Source organism: Typha angustifolia, chromosome 3 (assembly GCF_048772165.1).
Source record: "Typha angustifolia cultivar Huaian chromosome 3, ASM4877216v1, whole genome shotgun sequence".
Classification (NCBI taxonomy): Eukaryota; Viridiplantae; Streptophyta; class Magnoliopsida; order Poales; family Typhaceae; genus Typha; species Typha angustifolia.
The window spans coordinates 2,942,478-2,958,039 of NC_133241.1; the positions used below are offsets into that span (position 1 = coordinate 2,942,478).

The window sequence follows — 15,562 nt, forward strand, 5'->3', positions numbered from 1 at the left end:
AAGCAAGGTCAAGTCCGGCTTCCTCCACCAGTCGGTCTGCCTGCCCCCTGGACTCAGCTATTAGATCGCTAATGAGCATTTCTTCGTTCAACAGCCTCAGGTGCATTTGTCGTGGCTGTTGGTTCCATGGTACCGCAGATAGCCAAGGTTCGCTAGCTGCTTTTGTCATTCTTCCGTTGCCTATATGCTTGCGGCACCCACCTCGGATTGTGACCGCCTTGTTAACCAGCGCTCGCCATACCCATGAAGCCCTAGCTGGAACACTAGGGCTTCCGAGGTTAAGTTCGCCATACTTGGCTCTCAGAAGCTTCACCCACGGGCTTTCCTATCGATTCAGAACTTTGAATACTGGTTTCCCAAGGAGCACCGCCCTTGCCTCCTTCAACTTTCTTATCGCTAAGCCCCCTTCGGCCTTCGAGCTCGTCATCGTGTTCCAGTTTTGGAGGTGGAGACCTCGGCCTGCCTCGCTCTCCCATAGGAAGGACCGGGCTTTCTTCTCTATTGCCTGTAGGATAGTATCTGGCAGCCACGTGGAGATACTATCCTACAGGCAATAGAGAAGAAAGCCTGGTCCTTCCTATGGGAGAGCGGGGTAGGCCGAGGTATGTGGTATGGTTTGCTACAAAGCTGGTTCCACACTTCAACGCTTATGTTGGGGATCCGAAGGACTAGATCGTCTATGCAAGTGCCTCTCTCTCCAATAACCAGTTGGCATATGCTCACCACCCTTTAGGCAATCTGGAAGGCTGGGAATAGAGTGGTATTTAGAGCTATGGCGCCTCATGGTAAACTCTAGGCAAGATCTCGCTAGCCATGGAAGCTTAAACGAGTGTGAAGTTAGGGAAGACGCTAGCCATATGTAACTCGTCTTCTTAATGGAATATTTCCGGACTTTTATCAAAAAAAGAATTATATATATATACACTTCCATAAAAGCCGGTTCCGACTCTAACCCGATCGGATTCATCACGTAACGGATTAGGCAGGCCATCCTTTCACTTTGGCCGCATATCCAACAGTCATTATGTAGCTCGGTAAAGACCCTCTTTCTTCTTCGCGTAACGGATTAGGCTGCCGGCATCCTCACTCTCTCCGACGGTCAGACCTCTCCAGTCTTTCACCAGCCGAACGCTGCCTCCGACCACTTCCTCTTCACCCGCCGGTTGCGGCCGAGGCCGGACACGTTTTCTGACCTCCGGCCACTTCAGTCTTCACCCGCTGGACGCCGTCTTGAGCATTCGACGACAACTTCAAACCAACCTTCTTCCTCCTTCCCTCACCGCATCACCACCCATGGAGTTGGCTTCCTCTTCTTCCCTCCCCGCCATTTGCCAATCCCAGAGAGCCCTGCCTCTCGTAGCGTCAAAGAAGACCCCCTTCCATATCCCATCAACAAGAAATACAGAGCAGAGACGCTTAATCTCAACTCCCCTTTCTGATGTAGCCACGAAGTGGAGGACCCGGGTCTCCTTCTCCCCATCCTTTATCAAGGAGAGAGGAAATAGCAGGGAGGCGCCCTTTGACCGCAGCGTTGAGGCCTCGCCCCAGGACCAAGAAAGAGTCGATCAGGTCTTTCTTCTCCTCCACCATCTAATTACCTTCTTTTGCCTTAAGTATTGTTAGTTGTTGCTTGAAAGTAATGGACTCAAGATCACTTATTGGATGTTTCATACTTGATGTTATGGCAATCGATTTCAGCTTTGCTTTGAGCTCAGACAAAGAAAATAATAAACTTGATTTTTTTTCTTGTTGCAAGATAGGTAGAGTGGCGCTAGCACTGTTAATAAAATCGTAATACACTCTCTATACAATTCTTAGCGAATAAAATGATTGCCTGGACTAACTTGGTTTGAGAATTATGTGCCTCACGTCATAAGGTTTAGCAAGTAATACTTTGCTGTCCGGTGGACTGTTGTTATAGTATAGCAAGTAATACTTTGATGTCCGGTGGACTGTTGTTATAGTGTCATTGCAGAGAGAAGTGTCTTTGACACTAAGAAAATTCACATTTTTAATGCAGGTCAGAAGCATCTTATAAGTTTTATCAGTGCAGTCATGCTTTAAGCAAATATGCTCATGCTATTTTGCAGTATACTTTTAGTTTATTAGTATCTCTTTCATTTTTTTTTTGTGCTTCAATTTTTAATTCATCACATTGCACGTGAACTAGAAGAAGTTAAGTCGATTATGGAACCACTGAAATTTGATTTGCTGAATGGAAAGTTGAAGCTTTTATATACAACTTTAAGATCAATTCTGTAACCTTGGGTTCTATATTACTTCTTTTCTTGAGGGGAAGAGAAGTTGTCGTCGAATAGTTGGAGTATTGCTACATCGTTTTGTTATGATTGACTTGTTTAATACATAGTGTTGTTTTGTAGTTTGTGTAAAATTGGCTAAATTTGAATATTCTAATGATGCGACCAAGACAAATGGTTCCGCCTGAATTCTGCCTTCACTATGCAACCTGCATTCTTTGGTTGCTCAGTTCTTTTAGTATCGTGGAAATTAAATATTTTGGATAGTTTCTCCATTTGTAGTTTAAACTTATTGACTATATGGGCCTTTCAGGTTTTTTCTTTTTTTTCCTTCATCAAAGGTTGGGTCTTTTAACTTCTGATAAATGTAAAGTTTTTTGGCGCGATGCTGCATTAAAATCTCAATAATGTTAAAATAAAATCAAATGAAAAGCATTTGAGAGCTTATGTTATTTGTATCCAGTCAAGATCCAGTCCATATCTGATTTGTATCTTTTATTTAAGATGCGGTCCATATAAGTATTAATTTAAGATCATATCAGTATCTAATTTAGTTAGGATACAGTTTTAAATTTACTATTCATCCAATATTTATATACAAACTCAAATCTGGACAAAAAAATATGGATCCAAATATGGGTTGAACACTAATTGATCTGTATCCAATCTGATTTCTTCTTCTTTAGTCTTTCTCTATCATCCATTTCCATCATTCTCCCCAAATCGGCACTTCAAGAGCAAGCCTATTCTTCTTGCAGTGGCGCCTCCTAGGTATTTTCTTTTCCTAATGTGGTCAGTAACCCAAACCTTGATTTGTAGGGTTTTCCAGTTCCCATGCTTTGGCCGTTTCGGCCATTTGACCTAATTGAGTTGAAACCTTCAGTTCTTATTATTAGGCATGCAGCATGTTTAATTAGTTCATAATTGGACTCTAGGGTTGAAAATTTTCACAGCTCCTCAGTCATTGACTCACTGGCTCAGCATGCATAAAAAATTCCTCCTTTTTTCAGTATAACTAGAAATTCTTATCATGTTACTTCTTTTATCTTGGTTTGGCATTGTTTTATACATGGATGGCCATGCCGGCGGCGTACCGGCACGTGGCACGAGGGGTGCTACACGGCACCCCTCCTAATAGCTTCGTCATTGACCTCGTCGTCAAGCTCACCATCGCCGCTGGCCTTCGCCATCGCCATCGCCGCTCGCCGCCAGCCGGAGCTCGCGTCGGGTGCCCTAGCCGAGAGAGGGGAAGAAAGAAATCGAGAGAGAGAGAGAGAGAGAGAGAGAGAGGGAGAGAGAGAAAGGGTTTATCGGTTAAAATTTAAGTTGCAGATCCGGATCCGGATCCAGACGCGAGCTTGGGCGAGCGGTGACGGCGAAGGCTAGCAGCGACAGCGAAGGCTAGCGACGATGGCGACGGCCAATGTGGTACATTTTTCTCTCCTTTTCTTACGGCACGGCACGGCACGTGCCACAACACGTGCCGTGCCGGCCGGCGGTCGGCACGGGCCATGCCTGTGGCACGACCATCGTTGGTTTTATAATTGAAATGGCTTCTTCATTATACTTCTGGTGGAATGTTATATGTTCATGGTGTATGCTGTATACTCAGATTTCTGGTGGAACATTGCTAGGTTGGTCTGAGAAAGAGAAGACCAACCTACCTATATATGCACGCAAGGGGTTCCAGGAAGAAAGTGATTGGGAAAATCTGGATGCTGATTTACGTTACTGGACACGGCCACTGCGTCCTGTGCAGGTACAGATAAGGTGTGCTTACTAGAATTAATATTTTAACTGGAACTGGATGTTACTGTAAAAACTTTGCTGTAAATACTCGTACCTCTGACTTATTTCTAGAATTGGCACCTTGCAGTGGTACCCTGGTCATATTGCAAAAACAGAAAAACAGTTGAAAGAGCAACTAAAGTTAATGGATGTTGTGATAGAGGTTCGTGATGCCAGGATACCCTTGGCTACAAGCCATCCGCAGGTGATGTTCTATTTCTTGGACATGATAGATACTGAATTTATCGCCTACTAAACATAGTCAATTGTGTTTTGCATTAATAGATGGATTCCTGGCTTGGCAATCGGAGAAGAATTCTGGTTCTTAATAGAGAAGATATGGTGTCCAGTGCTGACAGGAATTTATGGGCTACTTTCTTTGCAAAGCAGGGAACTAAAGTTATTTTTGCTAATGGGCAACTTGGAATGGTACTAGCAAGATCCTGTAGAAATAATGTTAGTTTGTTTGTGAATCATGATTACCTCATATTCCACTGGTGCAATTGCAGGGTAGCATGAAACTAGGAAGACTTGCAAAGTCATTAGCAACTGTTGTGAATGACAAACGAAGAGACAAGGGACTCCTTCCTCGTCCGGTAATGTGTTTTCTTACTCCTGATCAGATCTTATGTTTCTTGTACTCTCTTTTTTATTTAATAGCAGAAGCAACTTAATGACTTCTAGTTAAATCTAGAAATACTTAGCCATACCAGGATAAGTTCTATAAAAACTAACATGTAGTTGTACTTGGAAAAAACTGAAGAAGCAAGAAATCAGCAAATACAAATTGAAATTAAACAAAATCTGCCGCACAACTAAAAAAATTTAAGATACCTGACTGTCAACTAAGTCAGTTCTGCATTGAAATGATGCAGCAATAGTCTCTTTTGGACTCTATAGAACTGTCAGGTATGAAGGGAATTCTGCTAGGGTCCATCCTTGTGTGTATTATAGTGATCTTTTACATTTTCTAGCTTACACGGTTGGATACTAGAGCTATAACTTGTATGTTAAAGATGACCCTAAGACTTCCTGAAATAGTGCAACCTTGAAAGACATCATTGGTTGGTTTTTAGGGCACAAAAGATTGATGGATCTAAATATTTCATATATAAATAAACTTAGAATATTGTTGATTCAGTTTTGTTTGGTCAAATTCACTAGAGCAGGCTGAATGAAAGGGTTCATCCAGCAGGCTGCTTGACAGGCTGGCCGATTAGCAACATGAGTAGTTGGTCCAGTCGCCTTTGTAGGCTTATTCTGGAGAAATACAATGAAGAAGGTCAAGATGTCAGTATGGTAATATTATGGATAATTATTGAATGACTAGATGTACTAATAGTTGGGAAATATAATTCAAACATATGTTGTTTTACTTGTAAGCAGATGTCTTTGAAGCCTGAAGTCTCCATCCTTTCTTAAGTCAACTAATCTGGTGAGGAATTTAATGGTTGAGTTTTTTGAGGTTGTAAGAGTTTTTCATAAGTAGACTTATAAGAAGCTAAACAGAAATCTAGGGCTGTCTACTTATCTAGTTTGTTCTAAGGCTTGCTGCTGTAGATATGAAATAGTTGGATTTATATCATCTGAAACAGTAGGCAGAATCTCTCAACATGATATGACGTGCTTATGATACTCTCAGAAATCTTTGTTACTGACCTTGGAAGTGTGTTCACGGTCATATTGTTATGTAAATTTTAACAGTTCAAAAACATTCAAGGTTATATTTGACACTATTCCCTTTTATGTTAATTTTCCTCTTGCATTGTACAGGTCCGAGCTGGAATAGTTGGATATCCAAATGTCGGCAAATCTTCCCTAATTAATCGCTTATTAAAGCGACGAATGTGTCCAGCAGCTTCCAGACCAGGTGTCACAAGAGAACTGAAGTAAGTTATTCACTCAACTTTTTTTCTTTCTGATTTTTTTCTTTGTTTTTTATTTTTATTTTTTTGGATAGTGGTAGATGTAAATATCATAATTTTGTTAAATGTCAGTTAATTCCTCCGGAAGGTTCTCTTCCAAACTTTTAGCACCTGAATGCATAAAAAACAAAGAAATATTAATTAATTCAGTTTTGTTATTTGAATAGATGGGTGCGTTTTGGGAAGGATCTAGAGTTGTTGGACTCCCCTGGCATTTTGCCAATGCGAATCAGTGACCAGACGGCTGCAATCAAGCTTGCAATTTGCGATGACATTGGGGAGAGATCATATGATGTTACTGATGTGGCTGCAATTCTTGTACAGATGTTGACAAGGCTTCCTGCAGTAGGTATAACAATTTCATGCATACATACATACAGGGAAGACTTCTCCTTTAAGTTGACATTTTATGTAATAAAAAGGCTCAATAGATGTTGATGGTGCCAATTGCATATCATAATTTCTATGTTTTTGTGTATACTTGCGAACTGTTTTCAATAAAGAAAAGATTAGCCACCTAGTCCTCTTCCCAATAGTAGTGTAAGCAAACTAGGATGTGAGGTCTCCACTAGAGTTTATACTTTAATGTTTAAACAGCCCGTCCTTAAGCCTAATGCATTTAATTTTATTCTTCTCATCATGACCTATATGTATTAAGACAGCTGAAGATATAAAGTTATGCAGAATATGCATATTTTATTTGAAAGGTGTTATTTGTGCATATTTAAGATGCGCATGCACCTTTCTCATAATTTCTCAAGAAGTTTCTAGTTTCCAGAAAGCTCACATCAGCTTGTAACAGTAGTTTCTAAATTGGTGTTTCAAACAGGTTCTGAAGTTCTCTGCAATCGCTATAAGATAGATGCTGATGGTCAATGCGGTAGCATGTATGGTTCTATCTGCTGCATTGTCTTACTCCTTGTATATGATTAGGGCTGATGTTTTAATTGACTTGTTCCAGATTTCTCGAGAAGCTTTCTCTTCAATTGTTCAATGGAGATGTTAGTCAAGCAGCTTTTCGTGTGTTGACCGACTTCCGGAGAGGGAAGTTTGGTTGGGTTGCCCTAGAGAGGCCTCCTAGGTGAGCAAAATTGTTCTGGATATGCATTTCCATGATCTTTCCTTCTCTATTAACAGCCCACTACATCTATCACCAACGGATGTTCGGATTCATGACACCAATTGAGGTGTAAGATGGGAAAATATCAACATCAAAGAGAGGAAGACATCATGCTTCAAGGTCAGTTGACTGTCTCAAGAAGATCATGGAGAAGAAACTGGACTCCGCAAAATTCGGGTTTATACTGAAGCATGCTGTATTATTGTTTAAAGATATAAGAAATGTGGTGTGCTGTGGTGTATACGGTGAAAGATACTGCAACTTAGCTGACTGTAGAAAGGGAAACTCGTTTACTTTTCAATTTTAAATTTTAGAAGTTATGAATTATGAAGTGCTATAGAATCCCATTGTACTTCTAATATCTTAGCCTCTAGGATGTGTCCTTGCAGAAAATCAGATGACTGCAAATTTGATCTTGTTAGATTAGGTTATAGCATGATCAAAAGCCAATTATGTTGAGTAATGGACAACTTGGAATCCAAGTCAAATATATTATTGTTTGGCGGAGGTCTCGCCATTTGAGTAAAATAAATAGCAGGCCAGTTCCAATATATGAAATAAAGACGGAAAAAGGCTGTAATTCCCCCATCGCCCAGAGATGCTAGGAGTGATGGGTCCACAAGATTGGCGAGAGCAATTGCACTCCTTTCCGTCGGTAGACTTTTTAACGGAGGTAGTTGTAACACCGCCCCTGACATGCAGGTGCTTGCCCAGGTATGCGCCCAAGATTGTCACAAAAAAATTACCTGTACTCACATAATTAATCTTAAAATAAATCATACTATTATCTGAGTAGAATCAATCTTAAAATAAATCATACTATTATCCAAGTAAATATGGTAATATATCAATATCTAAATCTACAATAATTATACTAGATTACTACATAATCGTATAGGACTCACATGCCATAGTAAACCATAAAGATGTAACTAGAACAACTAATACATGAGTAAAATATAATCCAATCTATATTATACAAATTATCATTTGATACAATAGAGTATAAATTTCTATATAAACTGACTTCTATATTATACCACTTCTAGCTTACATCATTTTTACTTTATCCCTTTAGGATATCTCAAGTTGTTATCCGGTACTTAATATCTTTGGGGAGGATGTTACCATTTTTTTCTTTAACCTAATTTATTATGGTCCAAACATTTCCCTTATACTAAACATTCACGATGGTTAGAATGTTTTCTCATTGATCAGTGAAAGTTTTCTCATTAATTGAGATGAAGATTTTCTCATTAATTAAGATAAAAGTTTTCTTAAGAGATAAATATTTGTTTACAATATAATAACTCATAGTCATGAAGCTTAATAGAGGCTGGGCTATATATAGTGGGTCTCGTTCCTAAGCTCATTCCCTCAATTCAAAAAAGCCACACAGTCAATTTAGAGTGTATGCAAGCTTAGAAGAGCTAAAGTGAAACACTCACCTCCAAAAATCACGTGTTCTTCGGGTGAAAAAATTCACGTGACTTTTCCATGACGTGTCAGTATAATAATCTCACAAAAAAATCTAAGATAGGTCTAAAATACAATAACAATCCAAACAAATAATTTAGCATTACAACTATTACAGGCCTCAACAAGTCTCCAGGAATACATGTTTATATAGTAACTTAAATTATAAAAACCTTCGCAGGAGCTAAAGTCCAATTAGGAAGAAAAGAATAAGCAACACTAATAAGAAAATAAATCTGCTACTCCTCATATCTACATCCTCCATATTTAACTCTAAAATATTTCCACCATAAAGATGATGAGCACATTGTCCAGTAAGTATAATCCAATAATAGTTTATGAATAATGTAGTGCATGATAAATAGAAATGTATGCCAATGATTATCAATATATCTAGGTAAATGTGTATAATATAATTTATAATAGATTTTTATTTACTCATAACATACATTAGTGCATAATATCATCATAACTCAATATGTCAAAATCTACATAGCAAACATATCAACAATATCATAATCGACATAGCAAACATATTAATGAGGAGGACTAATCATTTAGCTGTAATATTGCCCGTATATACATAAAAATGTTGCATATGACCGGTTATCTATGGCCCTCAAACTAAAGACCCTAGTCGTAGGCCTATCATTATCAACATCATCACTGCTTTAGTAAATTAGCATATAAAGCAGAATCATTATTTATAACTGAATCATTGCATAGAATAGAATCATCGCATATAGTAGAAAAAAGCTCACAACTCAATAGACGTCTTGACCCTACATCATCAGGTACCGCTAGAGCTACAACTCTACCTCTTAAACTTCTTTCTACTATCATCCTAGACTAATCTCCAAACAAGATAGTGTAATCACATAAATACTCCACCAGCTAATGACCTCAAATGTAGACTGCTAATATGATAATACTATATAATTACACTCTACCCTTAATCACGGGTTAAGTGGGCGAGATGGGCATTGCTTAGTTGGGACTTGCCTAATAATGAAACGTGCATATAGTGCCAAGTCTTTTATTACCTTATTACATCATGATCATTAAGATAACATATGTCCTAAATAAGCATAGAGTTTAACATAAATAAAGTAATTAATAATAAATATGCATGTAAAAGTAGTCTTTAATGATATAAAGAAATTATCATTAAACAATTATATTATCTGTAGACTAACATAGAATCTTACTCGCTTGAATGTCTCTGGAATCTAACTAGCTCTCCCCAACAATTCGGCTCCTCCTGAATCTCGAGATTCTCCTTGCACAATAATGGGTCTAATAATTTATAAAATAAAACAATATATAAGAAAAACAACTTATAGAACTAACTTCCATATTATATAAATTAAGTTCAACTCTCTAAGTTCAGATAAGTTTGACTTGGTCTTGCATTTATTCTTCCCTATTAATATATTATTTTATATTAATTTATTTGGTCACTAATGATAAAATTAGAATTATCCTTAGTTATAAATGTCAAAGGCATTAATAATAAAATGCCAGAATTAATAAAAAAATGATTGGGGAAATTTTTTAGAAATGTAGCTAATATAAACAAAAGAAAAATAAAATACTAATAATGGGCTAGTCTATGCTCCACATGTTGGGCAGGGCTCAAGGCCTAGCCTTGCATCAATAGTTAAGAAAGTGGGTTGCGGGCCTACTCACATCCCACTAGGTCAAAAAAAAAAAAAAAGGTTGGCTACAGGTGTAAAAGCTTTCCTCATAACCATCAGTCCACACAAAACGCTAATTCTTTCAAGTCAACCTGGTAAGAGGACTGTTGTAGTCTTGGATTGGTCAACCCAGATACCCTAGGAACACCACCTCATTTAGCCAAAACTCACACTTTGAAAACTTGGCAAATAACTTTTCTCTCCTGAGGTCTGTCATATCAACCGGAGATTCTCCTCAAGCTTCTGCTCTGAGGCTGAATATATCAAAATGTCATCAATGAATACCATAATGAACCAATCCAAGAATGGACGAAAAACTCAAGGCATAACCAAGAACTTGGATAAACCATAACGAGTGCGAAAAGTGGTTTTGGAGACATCCGCTTACCTAATCCTAAGCTGATGATAACGAGATCTCAGATTAATCTTTGAGAAGACTCGAGCACCACGCAATTGGTCAAAAAGATCCTCAGTTACAGATAATCAATACAAAGAGGAAGGGTGCTGTTTTTCTTCTTAACAAAGAGGATTGGAGCTCCCCAAGGTGATGAGCTAGGCCTGATGAAACCTCTATCCAGCAAATTATCAATCTGTCCTCTATGTTCCTCCATTTCCTTTGGAGCCATGCGATAAGGAGCCTTGGAGACTGGTCTTGCTGCTAAAATTAGGTTGATAGCGAACTCGACTCCTCTATCTAGAGGAAGCCCTCGGATATCCTCAAGAAAAACATCCGAAAACTCTTAAACCACCAGCAAGGGCCCCACTAGACTCATCAACCATGATTGCCATCAACTACGGGTGGTCGACCTGTCAATCTTTAAACAATTGACACTCTATGCCATCATTAAGCTGCAAAATAACTTCCTTTACTGTAGTAGTTAATCCTGGCATGATAAGCAGTTAACTAGTCCATGCCCAAAATTAAATCAAAATCATGCATCTCAAGAGGTAAAAGGTCTGCCCTAAGATCCCACTCACCAAAACTTAGAGCTCAAGGACTATAAACTCTGCGAATTTTCAAAGAATCACCTATTGGGGTAGCTATCAGCAGAGGTTCATCAAGAGGCTCTGGGGTAATATTAGTATGCCTTAGAAATGAGGTGGAAATGAAAGAATGTGTAGCCCTAGGGTCAAATAGAATCCTAGTGGTATGAGAGAATAAGGTTATAGTACCTGTTATTGCATAGTTAGGTTTATAACAAAATTCTTTTATTACTCTAATTTTCTCTAGTAAAGAAGGAAGAGGCAATCTGATTCTATTTAAGCATGATTTTTAAATTCTAAAAGAAGCATATTTAATTGTTACTTGTCACCACATCATTAGATGCCTCTGCATTCTACTTCGTCATGGCAAATACTCGACTAGTTCATTCACCTCTTCCTCTGCTAGTACTCGCAGTAGTACTGACTACTAAGGCTCTAGAAATGACCTTCCACCACTCTTCCACTTCCCTACGGAGAAGAAAGGTGGCAAAAGTCACCTACTAATTCTTTGGGCATCTAAAAGCAATTAGGATCTTCTTCACATCTACTAGCCACCGTTTCACCTCCATAGGATCGGTCATGCCACTAAATGCTATAAGATTAAGCTGCATAAAATGATATAGTTGCCACGAGGATCTACCTCCAACTTGCTCAACTAAGGTAAGCTGCTTGGATGATCCACCCAATGTGTTCATCCTAGTCGCCACCGTGCGCTCATGAACTAGCTCCTTGATGAATCTCTCCTATTGTCTAACTATATGTCTAAGAGCCTCCATGCTGCTGGCTGGAGCATCCATTGCCAGTTCATTAACTAGAGTAGAATTTCCCTCAGAAGAAGTTGCATGAATCAATCTAGAGCGTTTAGGCGGCATTTCTATTAAGTTCACAGTAATTCATTTATAATTCAAAAATTATACCTACATGCCATTAATATCTCTTATGTTGAATCCATCGTGGTCTCTAAACTTCCTAAATAAATATATGGATTGTACCCTAGAGAACTTGCCAGACTATGGTGAACCTATGCTATGATACCAAGTTGAAACACCCATATAAAAAAATCATGTGTTCTTCACGTGGACAAATCCACGTGACTCTCACATGACTTGTCAGTGTAATAATCTCACAAAGAATCTAATATATGTCTAAAATAGCATAACAATCCAAACAAATAATTCAGAATCATAACTATCACAGGCATCAATAAGTCTCCAGGAATACATGTCCATATACAAACTTAAAACCTAAAAACCCTCGTAGGGCTAAAATCCAACTAGGAATAAAAGAATAAGCAACATTAAAAAGAAAATAAATCCTCTATTCCATGATATCTGCATCCTTCATATTTAACTTTGAAATGTTTCCACCAAAGAGGCGGTGAGCACATGACCCAACAAGTATAATCCAATAGTAATCTATGAACAATGTATTGTATAATTAATGAAAATGCATGCTAATAATTATCAGCATATCAAGGTAAATATGTATAATATAATTGACAATAGACTTTCATTTACTCATAACACACATAAGTGCATAATATCATCATAACTTAATATGCCAAAATCCACATAGCAACCATGTTAATGATATCATAATTCACATAGCAAACATAAGGACTAGTCATCTAGTGGTAATATTGCCCATTCATACCTAACGACGCTATATATGACCGATTGTTTATGGTCATTAGACTAAGGACCCTAGTCGTAGGTTTATCATCATCAATATCATTATCGCTCTAGTAAATCATCACACAGAGCACAATCATTACTTGTCGCTAAATTATCACATAGAGTAGAATCATCACATATAGCGAAAAAGATCTCATAGCTCAATGGACATCCTGACCTTGCATCATTGGGTACTACTTGAGCTATAAGCCTACCTCTTAAACATCTTTCTATTATCATCCTAGACCAGTCTCTAAACAAGGCAGTGGAATCACATAAATGCTCCACCAGATCTCAGGTATAGAACGCTAATATGATAATACTATATAATACACTATATCTTTAACCCTGGGTTAAGTAGGTGAGAGGGGCATTGACTAGTTAGGACTAGACTAATAATGATACGTGCATATGGTGCCATGTCTTCTATTACCTTATTACATTATGATCATCAAAATAACATATGTCATAACCAAGCATGGAGTTTAACATAAATAAAGTGATTAATAATAAATAATGTATGTAAAAGTAGTCATTAATGACAAATAAAATTATTTTCACAATAATTATATTATTCGTAGACTAACATAAGGTCTTACTCGCCTAAAATATCTCTCAAATCTAACTAACTCTTCGCAACAATTGGGTTCTTTCTGAATCTCGAGATCCTTATTGCAAAGTAATGGGTCTAATAATTTATAAAATAAAATAATACGGAAGAAAAACAATTTATAGAACTAACTTCCATATTGTATAAGTTAAGTTCAACTCTCTAGGACCGAATAAGTTTGACTTGATCTTGCATTTATTCTTCCCTACTAATATCTTATTTTTTATAAATTTGTTTGGTCATTGATGATAAAATTAGAATTGTCCTTAGTTATAAATTTCAAAGGCATTAATAATAAAATGTTAGGATTAATAAATTTAAACTACCTAACTTAGTTCTGCATTATCCTAAATTTATGTTAATAAAAATGATTGGGAAATTTTTTTAGAAAGGTAGCTAACATAAACAAAAGAAAAATAAAAGATTAATAATGGGCTAATCTGTGGTCCACATGTTGGGCTAGGCTAAAGGCCCAACCTTGCATCAATAGTTGAGGAAATGGGCTACGAGCCTACCCACAGCTTGCTAGGCCACGGCCCACCTTATAGCCTGCTTGGAGATTGGGTGGGCTGGGCTTAAGATCCCGGTCCATCACTAAAACCATAGAGATTGGGTGGATGCTGGCTATGGGCATAGGCTGTGACCTACCCCGTAGCCCATAGAGATCTGGTGGACCACCCACATGAGCTGGTGGGTATTTGATCTAATACCCTCCAAACTCAGCCTTCCTCTAGAGAAGACTGAGAGAGGGAGATGGAGTTGTCGTCGGCAATCATCGTTTGATACACTTAGTTAGGATCTTTTCTTATTGCATTAGGTGTTTATTTTTATTAAAATAAAATTCTTGTAGGTCGCGTTCGATCGCGATTCGAACGTAAGTAGAGTCGTGTTCAAACGCCCTTGTGAACACTTGTAAACGCCTGCGTTGGAACGCCTGTGTCGCGTTCGCAAACCCAAAGAAGGGGATTTTTGAGTGCGTTCGAACGCGATCAGGCGCGTTCGAACACGATCGACGAGAATCCTCTAGAATTAGGGTTTCATATTGTTTTTGGACTTGTTGACTAGTCTCTATAAATATGTGGATAACAACCAACTTCATTATGCTATTGGATTCTTGATTTCTTGCCTCCTATCTTTTCTCTAGACTCTTCCCTCCTCCCTTTTTGCCATCCTTCCACCTCTACCGTTGGCAAGATTTCTGTTCGCTTCTAATCTCCCTCGTCTGTCGAGGCACCCCTCTTCTTTGGAATCTCGACCACTTCGTTCCCTTCGTCTACTTCCTTTAATCACTTCCACAATCCACCCTCATCTCCATACCCATCCATAACCCTAACATCCACTCCACCCGTCACCACCACCATCACCTACGTTATTCCATGTTTTTGTCCCTGTTATAGTTCGAATCTGTGAAGGGAGTAAATACGAAAGTTGTAGATCAGAAAGTTACGGATCCAACCCAATTGATTTAGTAATTTTCTAACTACTAGAGAATATCTGACAAATAGTTTTCTACGGTTGTGCGGACTGATTTCTGTAATAAATTCAGATCTTGAAAGAATCTTAGCGTAGCCTATCTTTGATTCCAGATCTCATCAATTGATATCAGAGCACATCAATTTGGTATCAGAGCTTATCAATTGGTATCAGAGCTCATCAATTTGGTATCAGAGCCTATCAAATTGGTATCAGATCTTATCAATTTGGTATCAGAGCCTATCATTTGATATCAGAGCCTATCATTGGTATCACAGCCTATCAATTGGTATCAAAGCTTATCAATTTGGTATCGGAGCAGGCGAACCTCAGACCTCCATTAATGGTTGAAACAAGAAAGATGACATCAACAAGGAGACCTACAGAGAGCACACCGATAAGGGATGACTCAATGCACAATGATCCTAACTGTGAGGTCGATTCCTTTGAAGCGACCACGGCAGGACCGAGTCAACCAACGTCCATGGGTTTGAATATGGATGAACTAAGGGGCATGTTCCAAACATTTTTACATAGAGTTGACAACATACAAAAGGA

General features: G+C 38.3%; 1 protein-coding gene across 3 annotated transcripts; it reads left to right on the top strand.

Annotated features, from left to right (window-relative positions):
• The first annotated feature begins 957 nt into the window (after positions 1-957).
• LOC140758271 (DAR GTPase 3, chloroplastic) lies at positions 958-7,418 on the top strand. 3 transcript variants are annotated; one of them, XM_073094371.1, is made up of 9 exons: positions 958-1,569; positions 3,871-4,028; positions 4,119-4,251; positions 4,332-4,475; positions 4,556-4,642; positions 5,820-5,935; positions 6,139-6,320; positions 6,801-6,858; positions 6,933-7,418. In XM_073094371.1, the coding sequence occupies exons 1-9, from the start codon at positions 1,294-1,296 to the stop codon at positions 7,054-7,056; spliced, it is 1,278 nt and encodes a 425-aa protein (XP_072950472.1). In that variant the 5' UTR covers positions 958-1,293; the 3' UTR covers positions 7,057-7,418. The 3 variants fall into 3 exon arrangements, with proteins under 3 accessions (XP_072950472.1, XP_072950473.1, XP_072950475.1); XM_073094372.1 differs by having other exon boundaries at positions 959-1,569; positions 3,871-4,017; positions 4,135-4,251; XM_073094374.1 differs by lacking the exon at positions 958-1,569 and adding an exon at positions 1,610-3,686.
• Positions 7,419-15,562: the final 8,144 nt, after the last annotated feature.

What these genes read in the sequence shown, in the direction of transcription:
- LOC140758271 (XM_073094371.1), top strand. Translation starts at nt 1,294, where the DNA reads ATGGAGTTGGCTTCCTCTTCTTCCCTCCCCGCCATTTGCCAATCCCAG. An exon ending in AGGGACTCCTTCCTCGTCCG is followed by an intron (nt 4,643 to 5,819) that starts GTAATGTGTTTT and finishes TGCATTGTACAG; the next exon opens with GTCCGAGCTGGAATAGTTGG. An exon ending in GGTGTCACAAGAGAACTGAA is followed by an intron (nt 5,936 to 6,138) that starts GTAAGTTATTCA and finishes TTATTTGAATAG; the next exon opens with ATGGGTGCGTTTTGGGAAGG.